A 20,168-nucleotide genomic window follows, 5' to 3' on the forward strand; every position below is an offset into this window, starting at 1 on the left:
ATCTTTTAGCTCAAAGATACAAATTATGTTATTAAGTGTGCCACACATCAATCAATTCCCCTTCATTTCCTGAACGCCATGCATTTTCAGAAAGTCAAAACTGAATTGATGCACCAATCCAATGACATCCAATTAAGTTGCAGTTGCAAAAACAGCAATGAAAAATGTAGGTTAAATGATGCAGTGCCATTTAGAAAAAAACTGTACAACAAACATGATGCAGTGGTTAACAAAAAAAGAAATACTGTATACAAAATGTGCTGGAAGAAATTGTTATGACGCAAACTCAAAGATTAGGACTCAGGACTTCAGTCTGTTTTGACTTGGTATGTGAGTGCAACAACTTACTACTTCTTATGTCAAACAGAACAATGACTTAGTCCCACCTCTTGACTATGAGTGGTTCATTTATATTTGCCATGTAAGCAATGCGTCCAAAACAAACTTCAAGATCCAGTTCACTTGTCCTCATTGTATTTTATCTGGTTTTTCAGGTCCACTTACTTCAGCCGATAACTCATAATAAAAAGATGAGTGAGAAAATATATTCTTAGGGCTTTTGAAATTACGTTAAAAAAAGTAAATCCTGATTTGAAAGGTTGGTGTTTTTTCTGCTCTTAGAAGCAAACTTGTATTGGAAAGTTATCTTGACTGCGCCCAAAACTTCCAGTAGGTCAGAGGTCAGCCTGAAAACTGGTGCAGTTCTCTGCTCGACAACCCAGAAAGATGGATGTTTCTTGATATATTTACTTGCTGAATGAGGATATTCCTGTATTGAAAGTTTCTGTGTGCAATTGTGTATTTAGGCACCAACAGGTGGCAGCATACACCTCACACTCAGCCAGACAATGGTAAGTGTGTCAGAGAGGAAAGATCCCCCCCTGCAGAAACAGGATGTGTCCAGACATGGAGCTTTGAAGAGTCATGTGATTCTACTGTGCTCCTCCTCATCTCTTATGTAATCTCCATCTCAGCCATGTGCTCCCTCTGTAACCATTGACCTAATTGTGCTTATGGTGACCATTTACCCGAAGTAGACCTTTTTCACCTCTAGTTGCTGATGTATAGAGAACAAAGGTTACTTTAGTGGGATGTTGAAATCGAGTTAGACCACAAAAGATTGAAATTGTGTATGAGTATGAGGTCGACTCTCCAGTCTCCACACATGCCTTTGTTCATAAAGCCTTTGGTTCACAGAGGCAGTTATCACACCACTTCCTCATTGGCAGTGCCTGGTGAAAATGTACATTGTTTTTCCACTGCAGATGATCATTAAAATCAAAGGGGGTGTTGTACAGTAAGATCAGTTAACACAAACTGAGGAAGTTATAGCCTTAAAAAAGACCAGCACTGTTTAACAGGCAGAACAAAGACACAAAGATAGGATGTTTAACAATTTACATAAATATGACTGAGGATAACACATTACTTTGAGCCTGAGGTTTGTTTACTTCAACATGCACAGTCTGTTTAGTGAATTTCCTTCAACCAGACAGCTCGGTCTTTCACTTATGCCATGCTTTTACAGATCAGTATTTTATGGGTGTTTCTTAGGGAAGCCCATTGCCACTAAGGAAAGGACATGCTTTAAAGTTATGAACAGTGTAAAAACATTTACAGCAGTTATAGTTTTTGTTTTACCACTCATGCGGGGTCACCATATTAAAACTATTTTTTTTATTTCAGGTGAATCAACCATTTCGATTCTTATTCTGTGGTGTGTTCATCATTTTGCATGGTCTGTCATCTGGGTCAATAGACCTTTTTTTGGTTTAATGGTCGCTTGATGATATAATTGATTTTGGATGATACATATTGTTCTCAAGGTTTAAATCCCTTATTTGTTGCTATCAGATTAGTTTGTCAGAGAATTAAGTTAAGATTATGTTTTTATTGGAAAGGTAACATTTTACCGCAGTACATTGTTCTCTATAAATGACATATATAATATATATATATTTGATAGGCAGGCCTATTAGGTACAGTATGTTTTGACACAAGAGGTTAATAAGTGATCATTTAAGAACAGTAAAAGGGTGCACTATGTCATCCAAATTTAAGAGACTTCAGTTCAAATCCAAAGTATTATACACTTGAATAGAGAACTGAATAGAGAACTATTTACTATTTTATAATGTTGGCATTTTGTTTACTTGAAAAATATTCCTCATTATTTTATTCATCCACAAGTTCATTCAATAGTGTCTCTCTCTTGTATAAATTGGCTTCCATACATTCTCCTCATAAACCAATCATAACAATGGAAGGGGGCGGGGCCACGTCAGGTTAGGTTGTCACTCTCATTGGGTAAATAACAAACCACCCTTGTTTTGTATCCTACCGCAGAGGAGTCACGAGAAGTTTTAGCATTCACGAAGGTTCACTAAAAACGACCCAAATGTGAGTTAGTGGAGATGACACAGGTGACCCGAATGAAAACGCCTTAGCCGGAAGAGCTTCTGGGGAGACGCGGACCCTTAATTGTGTGAGGTTCGGGCTGCCTACTTTGTTAGCCCACCTGCACTCCGAGCGGATTTGCTATTGGAGGAACCACTGTGGCTGCTAGCAAATCTCGTTAGCCGCTAACTACCGTAGCTAGTAACGAGCTAACTACAGCAGCTAATAACAAGCTACATAGCCGCTTCGCCCGAGTGAAGTGAACGGGTCGCGGGGTGTGGAGCGGCGCCGCTACTTTTGGAGGACTGGATATATTTAGGGAAGGAATTCCTTTCCGCCAGAAGTGGTGTTATCAACCACGGTGGCAGCTGCATTGTTGTGCCTCTCCCCTGCCTTATTCTCATTGTTGGCGAAGCCTCCTGTCTGCACACCGCCGAGTCCATGCATGCTAGCAAAGGCTGCAGCCATCTACAGTGATGTCTCATTAGCCAACGAACATTAGTGTTTTGCTTTTGGCCATTTATGTGTGTATGCGGTCACTGGTACGAGCTTCTGGAGACTGACTGTGCAGTATCATCCCACCCCTGACGCCTGTATATTAACTGTACTTTCATGTCGTATCACCCGACAGCCAGTAGTCCCTCCAAAAGAACCAGACGCGGAGCATGCAGGAAAAGAAAATACTTCAGATAAGTAGATAGGGGACGTCGGACACAACTGAGATCATTTGGACTGTGTGGTTACTCAAACCCTCAAAACAGGGATTGCATTTGGAGAAAGGAAAGGATGAAGAAGTTTTCCAGAATGCCAAAGTCCGAGAGCGGCGGGCTCGGAGGGACGTCCAGCTCCGGCTCCGGACTCAGCAGCTACTTGGGCAAAGTGTTTGCAATCGGCCGGTATCAGGTCACCGTGGACGAGCTTATTGCTGAAGGTATGTACAGAACATAAACATTAAAGTGTCTGTCCTGAAACACACTGTAATGTGGAACTGTTTTTTAAATTTTACATTGAGCACTGGTATTTTTAGGGACTGGACACACCCGCCCTCTTCTGTTTGGTATTACAACTCAAGACACATCAGTGAAGCAGCTCTTCCAGCTTTGTTACTTTTATGGGCTTGTAATTGCTTTGCTCTCCACAGTAAAAGCTCAGTTTCCACCCTAAACATCCACTAATTTCTCAAGAAACTACCTGCAGTTTGTTTGACATAGGTCGCGCGGCTCTTTCAGGTTATGCACACATTGGTATTTACTTAGGGAACCGGGGATTTGGTCCATAGCTGTAATTAATACTTCCAGCTTGTAACTCATCCAGCTATAGTTTTCATTCTGCTTCAGCTGCTTCATACTCAAGATCCAGCTGCAGTTTGCTTTTGTCCGATGGGGATTTAAAAAGGAATAGGAAAACTTGTATTTACAGCAGTATAAATGAACCAACACGTGTTTCTTTATACAGTGGCTTAGAGACAGGATAGTTTTGTGTTTACATTGATTCATTGACTGAATTGCATACAGTTTTAAAACAAACTACAACATTGCTTGCTTGATAGACACATTAAGTAAACGATGTCTTGTGCAATTGCTGCACCTTCCCAGTACAGCTCTTGAGGATGTCAACAGGCTTCTTGGAAACATTATAAATGTCCTTCATGGCTCAACAAAGCCTTTTGTTCTAATATGTTGAAACAAGAATCTCCTCTATGTTCAGTAACACGGTCAGGGAATGAAGAAGTCACCAAGGTGTTCCATACAGCAGATGTTCTTCACCTCACAAAAGGTGTAGTGATGATTTATCACAGAGTAATAATAAGAAACATGCTTTTAATAAGCTAACCTATCTAGCCAATTAGACCCTCCAGGCCTTGCTACACATAAACAATTATAAATCAAGAAGTTTATTGATCAAATTCTGTTTTTCATTTATAGGATATAGACGTGGAATAGTTTGGGTGTATTTTCTCACATTCTAAAATGTGAATAGCTACCACTAGGGATGCTCCGATCGATCGACCGCCGATTGTTATCTGCTGATCTTCACTCTCTGCCGATCGATCGGTGCTCTCTATAAAGGCCAATCAGGAGAGCCGATCACATGACGTAAAATACATGACACTTTTCGAGAGACAGCAAGCGCATTTCGTGGCATCTGCGGGCAGTGGCAAGTACTTCCGGCATCTGCCACAGAGGCCGCTACTCCGTGGTATCTGTGGCAAGTATATGCCACAGATGTGGTATCTGTGGCAAGTATATGCCACAGCCACAACTTGCCGTGGCAAGTAAATGCCACAACCATGCCACAACTTGCCGTGGCAAGTATATGCCACAACTTATATATGCCACAACTTGCCGTGGCATGTAGGCTATATGCCACAACTTGCCGTGGCAAGTAAATGCCACAAGTTAAGAGAAGGTTTACGGTAGCTGCCACTCGCCTTCCGTGGCAAATGCTGATATTTAAACCCGTATTTATCGCGTAAAATGTCGCTGTTTTAGCATGACTTTATCGGACTGATCTGTACACAAGACTGATGATCTGTTACTGATGGTCCGATCATATTTTTCAAAAAGATTAAACATATGTTCTATAGATTTTACTTGGAGAACGTGGTTTGTTAAAATAAATAAACGTGCTATTTTTATGATAATAGTCGGTACTCGAGTTGAGGGGGGATGGCATCCCCCCTGAAATAAAAACGATTAAAATCATCCCCCTTCTAAAACGCATGGCGGGACCAATACGATTTTCATTGCCATAAGCAATAGCTGTGCACATGATATAACCTTTCACCCTTGATGGATTTCCATCATACATAATACACATAAGGATTATCTTATGTTAATGTTGGTATAGGCTACTTGACAGTAAGTGTGCTTCTATTGTTTGTTTTATATATAAATATATACATTCACTTGAAAAGACTGTAATTTCCTATTGTTACTGTTTTACTTTATGACAACTAGTGGTCATTTTCTGTGTTTTTGTTATGTCAGTGTTCATTTACTGAGTTTGTGATTTGTGACTTATTAATAAGGAAAACATCATCCTTAAAATTATTTTTTTTAATGTATTTTTAAATGTTCTAAATTTGAAAAAAATAGATAAAAATAAACTAAAGTTAAAATCTTGTTTTTCATGCCCCAAGAGCAATAAAAACAATTGGTAAAAAAATCCTGAGTGAGGCTTTCATAATTCATGGATGAAAGGGTTAAGAAAGACAAATATATGTTTCTATTGGTTTTAGTGAGATGGTTTATTGTAGTGTAATCTTACATATTCAGTAGGCTATATTGTTTATTCTTTAGATACTCTGTAGATAAATATCTACTAATAATGCGTAAATTATTTCCTGTTTCTTTTTATTATTATTATTTGCTGTAACGCAAAGATTTCAACATTTTAGATAAATAAATTAAATACAACGTATCATATCAAAATCTGTTTATGTTAATTAGCAACACAATGATTTGATATTTGCATGCATGACATATAACCTTTTTAATGATGCACACAAAAAGTTTTAACAAGGGTGTAATTATATTACATTGTAACCCTCTTTCCTCAACATATTAAATCAACTTTATACGGTTAAATGAGGATTGCTTGGAGTATCATGCTTAAGAGAACATTCTTCATGTTAATTGTTCACCACTTTCAAAACGCAATAAAAGGATGGATAAAAAAGCATGCATTGTGTCTTGATTTTTAATATACTGTCATGATTGTCTTAACGGAATAACATGGTTTGTTTGGATTCACCGATATCAATATCTAATAAGAATAATCTGAAGCATTTAAATAAAAATGTTCAACCAGAATTAAAATATTAAACAACAAAACAGATACAATGACATTAATCTGTTTATTAACAACGCAAATAATACAAATTAAGTACATATGCCTGGATTTAAAATAACACATTTATACATGTGCACAATCAAATATAACTGTCCTTTGCCTCATTTATAAAATATAAATCTTAGCATCTCACTAGCAGTGGCAACTGCAATCAGTTACAGCTGCCCTAAGTCTGTAGCCAAGTCTAATAACACCATTGTACACGTTGCTGTGTCAATACAGATATTTATTTTTAATTATTTGTCTTTACTAGTAACAATACACCTGGTTATCGTAGCAAGCAGTGGAAACTCCCCTCAAGAAGCGACAATTGCCAAGGGCTTGCGTTGCAACGCTCACTTGCCAATATTTTTTTTTTTATTACAATATAGGTCTATGTTTAGCATACTATCATAGATATAGCACGTTTGTTTATTTTAGCAAACCACGTAGGCTATTCCAAGTAAAATTGAATATAAATGATAATTTATTATCTTTTTGAAAAATAGAGATCGCACATCAGTCCTGTGTACAGATCAGTCCGATAAAGTCATGCCTAAACAGCGACATTTTACACGATAAATACGAGTTTAAATATCAGCATTTGCCACGGAAGGCGAGTGGCAGCTACCGTAAAACTTCTCTTAACTCTGGCATCTTGTGGCAACTCCCGTTCAGCATGCGCAAATGCCACGGCAAGTTGTGGCATATGCTTGCCACGGCAAGTTGTGGCATATGCTTGCCACGGCAAGTTGTGGCATCTGTGGCATTTACTTGCCACGGCAAGTTGTGGCATATACTTGCCACGGCAAGTTGTGGCATATGCTTGCCACGGCAAGTTGCGGCATCTGTGGCATTTACTTGCCACGGCAAGTTGTGGCATATACTTGCCACGGCAAGTTGTGGCATATAGCCTACTTGCCACGGCAAGTTGTGGCTGTGGCATATACTTGCCACAGATGCCACAGAGTAGTGGCCTCTGTGGGAGATGCCACAAATGCCAAGGCACATGCCACGGCAATGTAGTGGCAACACTCATTGTGTTCTAGTATGATAAATAAAATAACATTGTACCTTGAAAATCAATGCATTCGTTCATTTGACACGTTGGTGGTTTTAGGTAGGCTATACAGCGACCCCTTGTGGTTCTAGTGTGAAGTAAAAGTAGAAGTAGCCAACCTAAATGTTGGAATACTCTGTTACAAGTAAAAGTCATGCATTAAAATGTTACTCAAGTAAAAGCGCAACATGATTAGCATAACAATATACTTAAAGTGCATATTACATGTTTTCATTATAATGATTGATCATGAAAGTGTTCTCAAAGCTGGTAAAGGTGCAGCTAGTTTTAATGACTTTGTATACTGTAGTAGGGTATCTTGTGAATTTACTCCAGGAGTAACTATAAAGTCTGATTTAAGACTTGATTATATGTATCATCATTAATCAGAATCTGTAGTAAGTAACTAAAGGTAGCGTATTAAATAAATGTAGGGGAGTAGGCTACAATTACACAATTTACCTCTGAGTTGTAGTGGGGTAAGTAGCCTACTACGTAACATACCATTTACATACTCAACTAAAGTACAAGTAGGCTATTTCTAAATCACAAGTACAGTACTTGAGTATACAAGTTAGCCTATTTCCCACCTCTGGTCAACAATGTTAGATCTTTATGTCAACTTACTAATAATATATCTTGAGTATTATCATAAAAATAGCACGTTTATTTATTTTAACAAACCACGTTCTCCAAGTAAAATCTGAACATATGTTTCATCTTTTTAAAAAATATGATCGGACCATCAGTAACAGATCATCAGTCTTGTGTACAGATCAGTCCGATAAAGTCATGCCAAAACAGCGACATTTTACGCGATAAATACGGGTTTAAATATCAGCATTTGCCACGGAAGGCGGGTGGCAGCTACGGTAAACCTTCTCTTAACTCTTAACTTGTGGCATTTACTTGCCACGGCAAGTTGTGGCATATACTTGTCACGGCAAGTTGTGGCATATAAGTTGTGGCATATACTGGCATGGTTGTGGCATTTACTTGCCACGGCAAGTTGTGGCTGTGGCATATACTTGCCACAGATACCACATCTGTGGCATATACTTGCCACAGATACCACGGAGTAGCGGCCTCTGTGGCAGATGCCGGAAGTACTTGCCACTGCCTGCAGATGCCACGAAATGAGCCAGGCCCTACTGCACTATGGCTGTGGCATATACTTGCCACAGATACCACATCTGTGGCATATACTTGCCACAGATACCACGGAGTAGCGGCCTCTGTGGCAGATGCCGGAAGTACTTGCCACTGCCTGCAGATGCCACGAAATGAGCCAGGCCCTACTGCACTTCTCTCTGTGCGCAGCAAAACAAGCTCGCCAAAATGGCTTCACCGGTCTGGCAGTATTTTAAAGTGTCCAAAAAAGACAGTAAAGTAGCGATATGCAACGTGTGTGTGAAGCAGAAATCCTGCAGCTCCGCCCGCTGTGACGGACCGGTGAGCGGAGCGAAACACGCAATAAGAGTTAGACCTAACACACGTCGCTATTTTATCGACCCCTGGAACAAGCTAAACTAGTTATGCATATATTTGTTCTTCACTGTCGGGTCACTCATTACTGGATCAGTGAGCTGCATGAGACGACACTGACAGGCTGTCAGGAGAGAGAGAGAGAGAGGAAAAGAGAGCGCTTCCGCTCATTTCTCCCGTGTTCTTATCCAAAGTTAATGTAAACTTGAATAATGTACTTAATTTGAATGTAATAATTATGTTGGTTGTTGTTTGTGGAAGCGCATCATGTATTAAAAAATTCATCTGAACTTTTTGATCCGTTACGATTATAAACTGAAGCAATATAAAAATGAACCCCATTAGACACGTTCACACCGCAGTACTTTTCCCACTTTAGTTCAGAAATGTCGTGTTCACACCAAAAAGAGCCGGTGTCGGCCGATACTGATTCCGGAGTATAAAATACTTTTTGTGTACCTGCTATTAGCGTAACAGAAGCTATTGTTTTAGTCACTATGATTAAATAACAGTTAACTAAATAATTTAGATTATTTTGTAAGCATTGGCTATGGTGACTGACAGGTGCAAGCTTGCTACAACGGCTCAAAACACCTGCAATAGAAGAAAAGCGCTGCACATTAAAAAGGAATGTGCAGAAACACAAGCTAATGAAGAAATATCTTCACCAACTTGACATTACATTTAGAAAACAAAACATTCGCAGTGTTTACTAATTATGCTGCATAACCAAAAGCTGCAAATATAAAAACGATGCAAGAAGCTCAAAACGAATACGGGAAAAAAAAAAAAGTGATGCACATAGCTGGGAGCCCGGGACCAGATCTCTTGTTTATGATTAGGGATTATAAAGTCTCCCAACTGTCAATGGAAACTTACCTAACATTCAGTTTTATCGTCTTTTAAAAAAAATGTGAACGCATGATTTGTTACGATGTTATGGTGTAAGCTAACATAGCTAACCTAGTCACTGATGTAGGCCTACTGACAAAACACAATTATGAAACAGACTAACTCTGCCAACAGTAATCTTTAAAAAAAATGCAGCACGTTTCACCTAATAGAAATGTCTTGGGCCGTTGCAATGCGTTTACACCGGTCAGCCACTGTTGTTGTCTTCTCAAGCAACACTTAACACTTTAAACATGATGTTGAGTCCAATCGTACGCATGATCTCATAAAAAACAAAACCCTACAAACAACCCTTCCTGCAAGCAGTCAGTAGTATGTATCATCATATAATCATGTGAAATGGCTGTGACTGTTTTTTCTACCTGGGGCGCAAAGGTAACATATTGTGACCCTTGCTCGTCAATCTGTATCATGGTAAGAGCTGGGTGTCTGTTTCTGTCCAAGCTGAACAGTTAATAATATCATTGAAAGTGTAAGGGAAAGCACAGGATATCCTTTTAAAAGACTTGTTTGAAAGATCAGCCAATTTAGTTCAAAACAAACACCATCTCCTCTTAATGTTTTTAGAAAAGTAGTTTAGTCAGAAGTTATCTTGACACTGTGTGGTTAGCTATTTTTTCCAGTGACATATCTGCAGAGCTGGACAGTTCCTACATTGAGTAGGTACACAGTTCTTTCCATCCCCTTCCCTTTAGCCTCTGTGGTTTCTTTTAAGCTCTATCTCGTGCTGTCTCTAAGAGGAACCAAGAAATGACATTTAGAAACAGGATGCATCTGTGAGCATATCACCCTTTTTCTCAAAGCTAACTTATCATCTGGGATTCCTTGTCAGTGCCTGCAGTTTAGGAAATGGGTGAAAAATGATGGAATGTTTAATAGTTGCACAAACAAATGTTTGGGACATCATGTTAAACTCTTTTTGATCCATAATATTTCAATATAGAGGGGTAGGGGACATGGATTGTTCAGGGGGAGATAGGGGTCCACACCTAATGCCACATATAAGTGGTGAATAGGGCTGCACGATTTGGGGAAATAATCTAATTGCGATTATTCGATTTGCGATATTTGTTTTTAAGCGACCCAATGGAAGTTTATTGTAAAATACGGCCATGTCTCCGACTAGGAAGGTCGTATCAACGTGCTACCGTCTCTAGCACCCCCGCAGCCTGAGCTACGAGTGAAATAACTAAACTTACATGAAACTTCTGTTGGGTTGCTTTAAATTCAAGCTTCAGTTTAAGATTTACCCTGTATATGTAAAACATGCGATGGTTAGCATTACTAGCCTGACTCAGATGGTTTGTTTCACCAGACCATCTAGGAAAGCTCCATTGGAAGCCATTTGGAAAAGTATTTCAAAAATACTTGGCAAGTGATTGGATCAATCTGAGGTGGAGAGATTCCAACCGGGAGCCTCCACCCCGTTGCGGGACCCGTGGTGGGACCCGTGGTGGGACCCCTGAGTCAGACGGTGCGTCTTGGTCACTCTTCATATCGACCGGCCCGGGAAGGAAGAGACACGTAGAGTGGGGGAAGTCCCCCACCCCAACGCAGCACACCCTCCCGGCCATCAGAGTTGAATCCGCAGTTTGGAGGAACCGACCGCCAGAGCACCGGCACTAGGCCGGGCTGGTGGAGGCCCTCCGATGGTGGGTCGCGTTTGCCATTCGATCAGTGAGAGGAGGGGAGAAAAATTAAACAAAAATGCTCAAAATCCGTTAATATATGGATGAGTGTGGTGGGGAATGGCTGGACACAGGCCAAGGGGGGACACCCGAGACCGGGCAGTGTCCCCGGTAGAAGGAACCGGGTGAAATAGCCCAAAAAATAGGCAACTTTTACGAGAACCAGGCTGGGGGGGTCAAAAGGGCTTGACCAAGGCCGACCCAAAGTGCATGGTGAGCGGACTCATCACCTCTGTGATGAGTCTCCATTGTGATTTAAAAAACTTCCATCAGACGAGTCCTTCGGGGGGCGGGGAAAAAAAAGTTTTGATTCGAGGTGTCCTGACAGTGGAGCCTGCACCGGACCTGTCCTGTGAGTGGATGCCTGCAGGCAGACCCCTCTCACAAAATCTGTTGTTTTTATGACAGAGGAACTTACATTTTTTAAATATAAGGTTTTTTTTCAGCATACCAGATATCTAACAATTAAATATGTATTTTTCTGTTCTCAAGCATCAACCCTACTTGCGTACATTTTTCATTTTATTAGGTACATCTTGCTGTAACATATTTATGTATGTCTTTAACTCAGATGAAGCTTAGTCCATTTTTTACTTCTGATGAATTCATCTCTATTGGTTTTAACTAGGATGCTTGAGGCCACTGAGGCAAAGAAGCAGTCAAACTGATCGCTCTGCACCTGCAGTCCGAATATTTAATCAAGCTATTTGCTGAACAGCCGCTAAGCATTTAACAGATAACTGAGTCTAAAACACGTCTTGTCAGCTAAGCTTGCACAATAGCCCTTATGTCACTGTTATTTTTTCACCAGAGCAAGGCCATGTCACACAGCTACTGTACCCGTCTCTCTCTACAGGTACAAGGCAAACAGTTCATGTCTGCATGTGTAAGTACATTCTAGTTAAAGTATCAATGCCTCTTTCTAATTAACAGAAAGACCTTGACTCAGTGCTTTCACTTCCTATGTTTGCAGTTCCACATGCATGTAAACGGAAAGGTTATAATTCGTCGCTGCTTCTGAATGAAGTCGTCCCTGTCTTCTAAGCATCAGAGATCAGCACACTTTATCCTTCATCCTTTATCCTTCCTTCATATTGGTTCTTTGTGTCTACTCGTGCATCTTTAATCCTTCCATAGTATTTTTCACCATATTGTCTGTGCATTTAAGGACACACACACACACACACACACACACACACACACACACACACACACACACACACACACACACACACACACACACACACACACACACACACACACACACACACACACACACACACACACACACACACACACACACACACACACACACACACACACACACACACACACACACACACACACACACACACACACACACACACACACACACACACACACACACACACACACACACACACACACACACACACACACACACACAGCCGTCACAGAACCAAAAACAAATTCTGTGAACATGCTGGCTTCACACAAATTTGCCCTGATGTCAGCCGAATCTTGAAGTGTTTACACTGGGGTTTATTTTTGATGCACTGTAGGTCACAATATGAAGATGAGGGCAGTGTATGACTTTCAGCCTTGGTCACAGGGACTCCCAAACCAAGATAAACACATTTTCCATGCAAACAGCTGCTGTGTTCACAGTGCGCATGCTTTTTTTCCTTGTCCATTGCCACTTGTTATCCGTACAAAACGTCATGCCTTGACCAAACAGGCCTTTGCCCTCGTAAAGATGTACCAATGCAAGAGTGGTACACTCGAAACATGTATGTTTGCTACGATCTTTGTTGAACATTTCTTAGATTAATACAAGGTAAAGCAAAAGGCAGATGTTAAGTAAATATACTGGAGCTATCTGCTGTCTTTTTGGGGCTGACAGCTTTTGATGAAATTACGGTAGTTGGCATACGGCTGATTAATATGGTTGTAAAGTATGGCATCAATAATGCAGACATTCCTGGTCCCCAGATGATAAATCCTCCTTCCGACAAGGATATATGTTAATAGAACGACTTTTTCTTTCTATAAATTGGAACACCAAAGCTTCCTATTAATTCTTGAAGGATCTTGTGTCTTATCGTAATTTGTTCTAAGTAGCTTGTCTAACTAAGATGGTGAAAAGTGTAAACCTTATAGCTTCTTAGCATCAGCATACAAGCATTGTCATAAGGCTGACATAGCATCTAGTTTAAAGCAAAGATAACCTTAGAGCTTCTAGCATGGCTATAGACTTTTAGTCGTGCTAAATGATATTGTGTTAGGATTACTGAGCTTTGTAAAACACTTATCACCACACACAAGTATCACCATGCTACAGTTCTGGTGAAAGTAGTTGTATTACTATTAGTGACCCTAAGTTAGAAAGATGTTTTGCTTCCCCCAAATGGTTTTGATTTGCCAGCAGTTGCACAATAAACATTGCAATATGATTGAAACAAGTGCAGGTCCAATTGTTTCCCTTGTCACTGGCATCACTCACTGCTGTGCAGGGCAGAGTGATCAGTGTTTTTTTTGAATGGCCTATTTGATCCTCCATCTCTGCCATGGGAGGAGGGTGAGAATGCATCCTATCTACATTATTAGCATACTGTACTGCTGATGAATAGGCACATTGTGCCCCTTTGTTGTCTTATACTAGCATCCTAGAAAGAAAGCTGGTACAGCGAAGCGCTTGGTCCCATGATGGGTATTGTTGCCTTTGTGCTTGCTCATTGAGGCCTTCTGTATCTCCCTCTCTGCGTTGCCATTCCTCCCCCTCTTTTGTGAAGCTGCTGAATTATTTTCTCCCAATTCATCATCAACCAATCTGAGGAGGGTGTCAAGCCAAAAGTGGGAGTGACCTCGGGTCACATCGTGTATGCTAAACAGAAGGACATTTATGTAAAGGTCTGGAACATTTACTTAAGTGCACTTCCAGTGAAGGCTTTATGTTTTAATCAATGTATTGATACATTTCTGATTTACCAACACTCCATAATTGACAAACAAATGTCTTATGATGAAATTCAATTAATGCAGTATGAGTTTGATCTAATTCATCCATGCACTGGAGTACCATATTTAAATGTGTTTTTTATAGAATAAAAGGTATTGGTTATACTGTTTAATGAGGACATTTATGAATTTGTTTATAGATCTTCAAGTATTTGGTTAATATGTTTGTCAGAGAATACACGTTTTTTTTGTTATTTAGTTTGGTAATTAGCAGAGGTGGGAGTAAGTCCTACATGTGTAAGTCATGAGCAAGTCTCAAGTCTTGACCTATAAGTATCAAGCAAGTCCCAAGTCACTGTGGTGAGATTCAAGCAAGTCAAGTCATTGCTCAGGTCAAGCAAGTCAAGTCAAGTCATACAAAATTCTGATGAATAAGCCCAGTTTCCGCATTTCCGCATCAGTTAAAAGACAGTGGTTATAAAAATGGATTCAACCCACACTATGATCTTCATTACATACACAGTTAATCATTTGAAATCTAATTTAGACCGATGACAATCATATTAGATTAATATTAACCCTCGAACTGCAGACAATATAGCTAGGACTCAATCAAAAAGTCTGTTCAAAAAGGCAGAATTCCAGGTAAGAAAACCATATATGGCATTTGCCATTACACATATTTAATTTAAATTTCTGTTAACACTAGAACCGCCAACAGCGTTAGCACCTACATAGATATCATTTTCAAATCATTATAATTTCCTTATAAACTAAGTAGGACAATTTAAAACTCACTTCATTGGGTTAATTTAGAAATTGCTTCAATTTATCATCATAACAGATCAAAAAGTTCAGATTCATTTTTACAATAAATCAAGGAATGATGCACTTCTACAAACAAAAACAACATAATTAAAACATTTAAACAAACTACTAAAAGTAGATGAACTACATTATTCAAAAGTTTACAGTAACTTCTGATAATAACACAGGGCAAATAAACGAGGCATCTCTTTTCCTCTCTCTCTCTCTCTCTCTCTCTCTCTCTCTCTCTCTCTCTCGACAGCCCGTCAGGATTAGTAAAAATGAATCCCTTGGCGGTTCTAGTGTTCATTTACCGTGTTGTCTTCTCTTTGCAATGCTTAATCGATTTGAAACCAAGTCTAACGTAGCTTAAACTTAACGTTAGTTTTCTAGCTAACACAACACAGGCACGTACCTTTCTCTGTGTGTTTTTTTGTAGTGACGAATGAAGTTGGATGTTGTGGTGGTCGTGTCACTGATCTTTATGCTGCAGACCCTGCATACCGCTTTTCTCTTATTAGCGTCATTGACAACATAATCCTTGAATCCAAACTTTATTATTTTTAGAGTAACGCTAGCCGCTGCCATGTTAACTGACACTCCTGCCTTCTAGTGGGTTGCCAGGTTTGTTCGCATGGCGCTACAATCACCTAATCACATTTCGAAAAAACTAAACGTAATATCTCCATACAAAAACAAACGCAAATATTTAATTTTAAAAAGTCAAGTCCTTTCAAGTCATCTTTCTCAAGCTTAAGTAAAGTCTCAAGTCATGAATACCAAGTCCAAGTCAAGTCTTTTATCAATGTTAGTCAAGCAAGTCTCAAGTCCAAAAATATGCGACTTGAGTCCCCACCTCTGGTAATTGGTATATGTTATAACCAGAAGATATTAGGGGTGTAACGGTACACGTACCCGTACCGAAATTATTCGGTACGGGCCCTACGTGTGTACAGAACGAATATAACGTTAAACGTAAAAACAACTTTTTGGAAGTAATCTCAGGTGCTGCGTCGCAGCATTCAGAGTAATTTGCACACATTGGGTTCAACGCGTCATAGAGCGAGCAAGTCATTTCATTGGACGAGAGGCATACTACGAGAGCTGGTCAGAGGGATGCATTCAAATTTAGTTAGTAATTTGAGGAACTGTCGAAATGGCGAACGCAGATAAAGTTCAGCTCGAAATTCCTCCAGCATCATTAAAGTCTCCGGTTTGGGAACATTTTGGTTTCGCAGTTACGTCAAGGATGACGGACAAAGACAGATGGACCGAACCAAAGCTGTTTGTCGGCATTGTTCAACTAAAATTGGTTACGCGGCTGGCAATACATCAAACTTGCACACTCATTTGAAAAGGCATCACCCGAACGTGAATATCACCGGTACCAAAAGAAAAAAGACCGAAGTGCAAACCCAACTCCCACTAGCATTTAAGCCTCCACCACTCGCAAGAAGTTCAGACCGAGCCAAAGCTATTACAAACGCCAAATTTCCTTATGTTGCCATGTTAGCAAAGCGCTACCTTGCTGTATCTGCTACCTCTGTCCCTAGAGAGGGTGTTCTCCACAGCAGGAGACATTGTTAGTGCCAGCAGATCTGCCCTTTCGGCAAGCAATGTGGACAAGTTAATTTTTCTTTAAAAAAACATGAAAATACAATGACAAGCAAGTCATAATGTCAAACTGGCTGCTTAGGTACTAGTACAGTACAGTTCAAATACAGATTATTTCAGTTCATTGAAATGCTGCACCTTAATGTTTATTTTATTATATTTTGTATTTATTTGAGTAAATATTCACAGTTTAATAATAATTAAAACCCCAAAACTAATAGTTTGTTTTGTGAGTACTAGTACAGTGAAGTTCAAATACAGATTATTTCAGTTCATCGAAATGCTGCACCTTAATGTTTATTTTATAATATTTTGTATTTATTTGAGTGAATATTCATAGTTTAATAATAATTAAAAACCCAAAACTAATAGTTTATGTTTTGTGAGTACTAGTATAGTAAAGTTCAAATACAGATTATTTCAGTTCATCGAAATGCTGCACCTTAATGTTTATTTTATTATATTTTGTATTTATTTGAGTGGATACATTATTCACAGTTTAATAATAATAAAAAATATATATGTTTTTTGTTTTGTGAAAAAAAATTCTGCTGTACCGAAAACGTACCGAACCGAACCGTGACCAAAAAACCGAGGTACGTACCGAACCGAAATGTTTGTGAACCGTTACACCCCTAGAAGATATGTTGTTTGATAATGAATTCTAAAACTTCCAAATATTACTCACGTCTCGAGAAAATAAGATTCCATGACTTGCGTACAACTCAACACGTTTCCTCGTTTGGGCAGTCATTATTAGCTTTGTGGAGAGACGCATCACATTACGTTTCATTGAGCTGACGCTTTTACCAAAAGTGACTTGAAATCAATCAACACCTCATAGATACTCGGAACAACAAGAACAAATACACAGATTTACCTAAAATAAGTAAAACCGTTGTAAGTGCTGGTGCATTCATTTGAAATAGGCTAAACTCTTTTAAGGGCTACATTTTCCTTTTTTTGTGGTGGCTCTAATGGCCAAGGTTCAGGCGAAACAGGTGAGTTTTCAGTTTGCGACAGAAGATACGTAAATTATCTGCGTTCCTCTCACAGTGAGAGAGAAGCGAGCCGATTGCCCGATTGCGGAGTGAAGTCCACGTGCTGGTGCATATGGTTTAACCATTTCCTGGATGTAGGAAGGACCGATCCCTTCACAGCACAGTTGGCGAGTACCAATGTCTTCAAGGGGATTCCGGCAGCTCCTGTCTGCAGAATGATATATGGAACCTAAATAAACTGTAGTGTTCTTCTGTACATCTTGTTGTTTGTCTTATTTGTTATGGAAAAAAAACCTAAAGACACCCATCTATCGTAGTCACATTTTAAGAAGGGAAAACTTGTCTCAGGTCACTCTGGCTCTGAGTTTCTATCAGGATCACAAGAAGCTGTTTAATGTTACCTAAAGCTCTATGTAGACCTGAGAAACTAGCACACAGAACACACAGTGGCCCAAGCAGACAATTGCATTGCTTCTTTGTTTAACTGAAGGTTCGTAAATGATGGACCATTGGTATACTTCACTATTTATTTACCTTTACAGCCACCAAAGACCTCATTGTTTATCTGACCTGAAAAGCACCAAGTACATTTTTTAGGTTTTATAGCCTGACTCTCACTGAAACTTGACCACTCAAGCATTAATTTAGCTTGAATGTCTGTCATTATACTAACTCATTCTCAATGCTTTTCATGTTACTGTGATGAAGGTAAGGACACTTTTCACACAGAGGATAAGAACGATCGACAATATGGTTTTGCCTTATTTCCAGCATTTTTCCCATTACATTTTCAAAGTCGCACCTTGATCCCGTTGACCTTTTTTTTTTTTACCATTATGCTGTTTATTTTAAACCACATTAGACATTTAGTGTATGCCCTTTGTGCAACAGGACTGTGTTGAACTTGGCCCTACTTGGCCTCATAACAGACCCTTTTGTAATATTTTCAGCTTTATATAATTTTCATTCAGCAGCATCTTTGTCTCTCCCAATTTCATCATAGAACGTCCAAAGCACAGCCCGTTGTGTCCGTTGCTTCAGTTGTAACCACTGTTGAGGATAGATGTATGAGTTGACTGCCAGCGTCTTCCAGTTCACTAATCCCCACAGAAAAAATAAAATACCTCATCGCTGCACCTCCTCTTATTACCTTTAATGGACATGCTCTGCAGAAAGACTTCATCACACACTTGCATTTACCTTTTAAAATGCTTGTAGTTATTCACCCGAGACAGGGTAGAAACGAGATTGATTGAAGGTTTTGGTGCTATACACAAAGGCCACGGAGGAGCTGTAGTCCATGTTGACAGTTTTGTGACTCATACGTCAAAGTGACTGCAGTGGTGTTTGCAGTTCTCGCTTGCCAGGCAGGAGTCTCGTGCATTCTAGAAGTGAGGCATGTTATGGGCAGATTTATCATCAGGCAGGATTTGTGCCTCTACTGTGACATGTTTCCATGCTTTAATATTCATTCACGTATTATGGGTTGGAGCGCTAGCTAATAGTGCGAGTGTTAGATAGTAATGTCACTATGTTATGGGAGTCCAATTGGTGTTTTAGGCAGGGGCGGGGAGTGTGTGGGAGAGAGACTCCCTCTGGAGGGAACTTTGGGATTTTAGCCTTTGCAGACCATTTGCATGCACAAAAACCTATACAACACTACAGGAAAGGGAAAACCCAAAATACATAATGGGGCTCTTCTAAAACCTGTGGCTTGATTTCCATTTAACATGCATGGGATAATTATTAGTCACAAAAGATGAGCCCTAAAAAAACGTTTGTTCCCCCTACGAGCTATTTTGTAGCAGGCTCGGCAGGTCAACATTTAAATGCATAAACAGACCATGAGTATTTAAGCTGTAGTTTACATGGGGCTTTTCTAGAAAAATATAGGATGATTTATAAATTCTCGCGAGGCATGATGCCCATATACAAGATGGCGCCATGGACGTAAACAACGTGACGTCTGCGCTACGTCTTTTTGACATGATTTTTATATTTATGGAGCTGATTATACTGTTTTTGTCGAACAGGAATATTTTTTTCTGGAATCACTTTAACATTTTATGGGGAAAATGGGCATTTTGGTATGAGGGCGCACACCGAAAGTAATAGGGCGCAGCGCCCCTGTTACCTGGTTTAGACAAAACCCTGGTTTACTGTCTGGTCAGTTTTGTAACCTTGATTATTCTTTGCCACTGCAATTTATTGGCAAAGTAGGTGTGGTATACTATGAATTAATCTACAAAACAGATTTTTCATAAATTGTGCTGAATTGTAATTATTGTCCTTTCTGAAACCGTGTGAAGCTCTCTTGTACGGAGCCCCCTAAGTAAGGGACATGGAGAAGAAAAAAAAAAATTATTTGAAGAAAATAATAATGTGAGATCTCGCAAAACCCCTTTACGAGATCCTGCAATACTTTTGCGAGAT

The 20,168-nt window shown here is 39.6% G+C and overlaps 1 protein-coding gene across 3 annotated transcripts in view; it reads left to right on the top strand.

Moving 5' to 3' along the window:
- The first annotated feature begins 2,312 nt into the window (after window positions 1–2,312).
- Window positions 2,313–20,168, top strand: part of bmp2k (BMP2 inducible kinase) — a 65,483-nt gene continuing 47,627 nt past the window's right edge. For all 3 annotated transcript variants that reach the window (XM_079690580.1, XM_079690581.1, XM_079690582.1), the window contains exon 1: window positions 2,313–3,328. In XM_079690580.1, coding sequence (XP_079546706.1) covers window positions 3,184–3,328 — 145 coding nt within the window. In that variant the 5' untranslated portion in view covers window positions 2,313–3,183. The remainder of the gene's footprint in view (window positions 3,329–20,168) is intronic.

This window comes from Notothenia rossii (assembly GCF_949606895.1).
Source record: "Notothenia rossii genome assembly, chromosome: 6".
NCBI classification, from domain to species: Eukaryota; Metazoa; Chordata; class Actinopteri; order Perciformes; family Nototheniidae; genus Notothenia; species Notothenia rossii.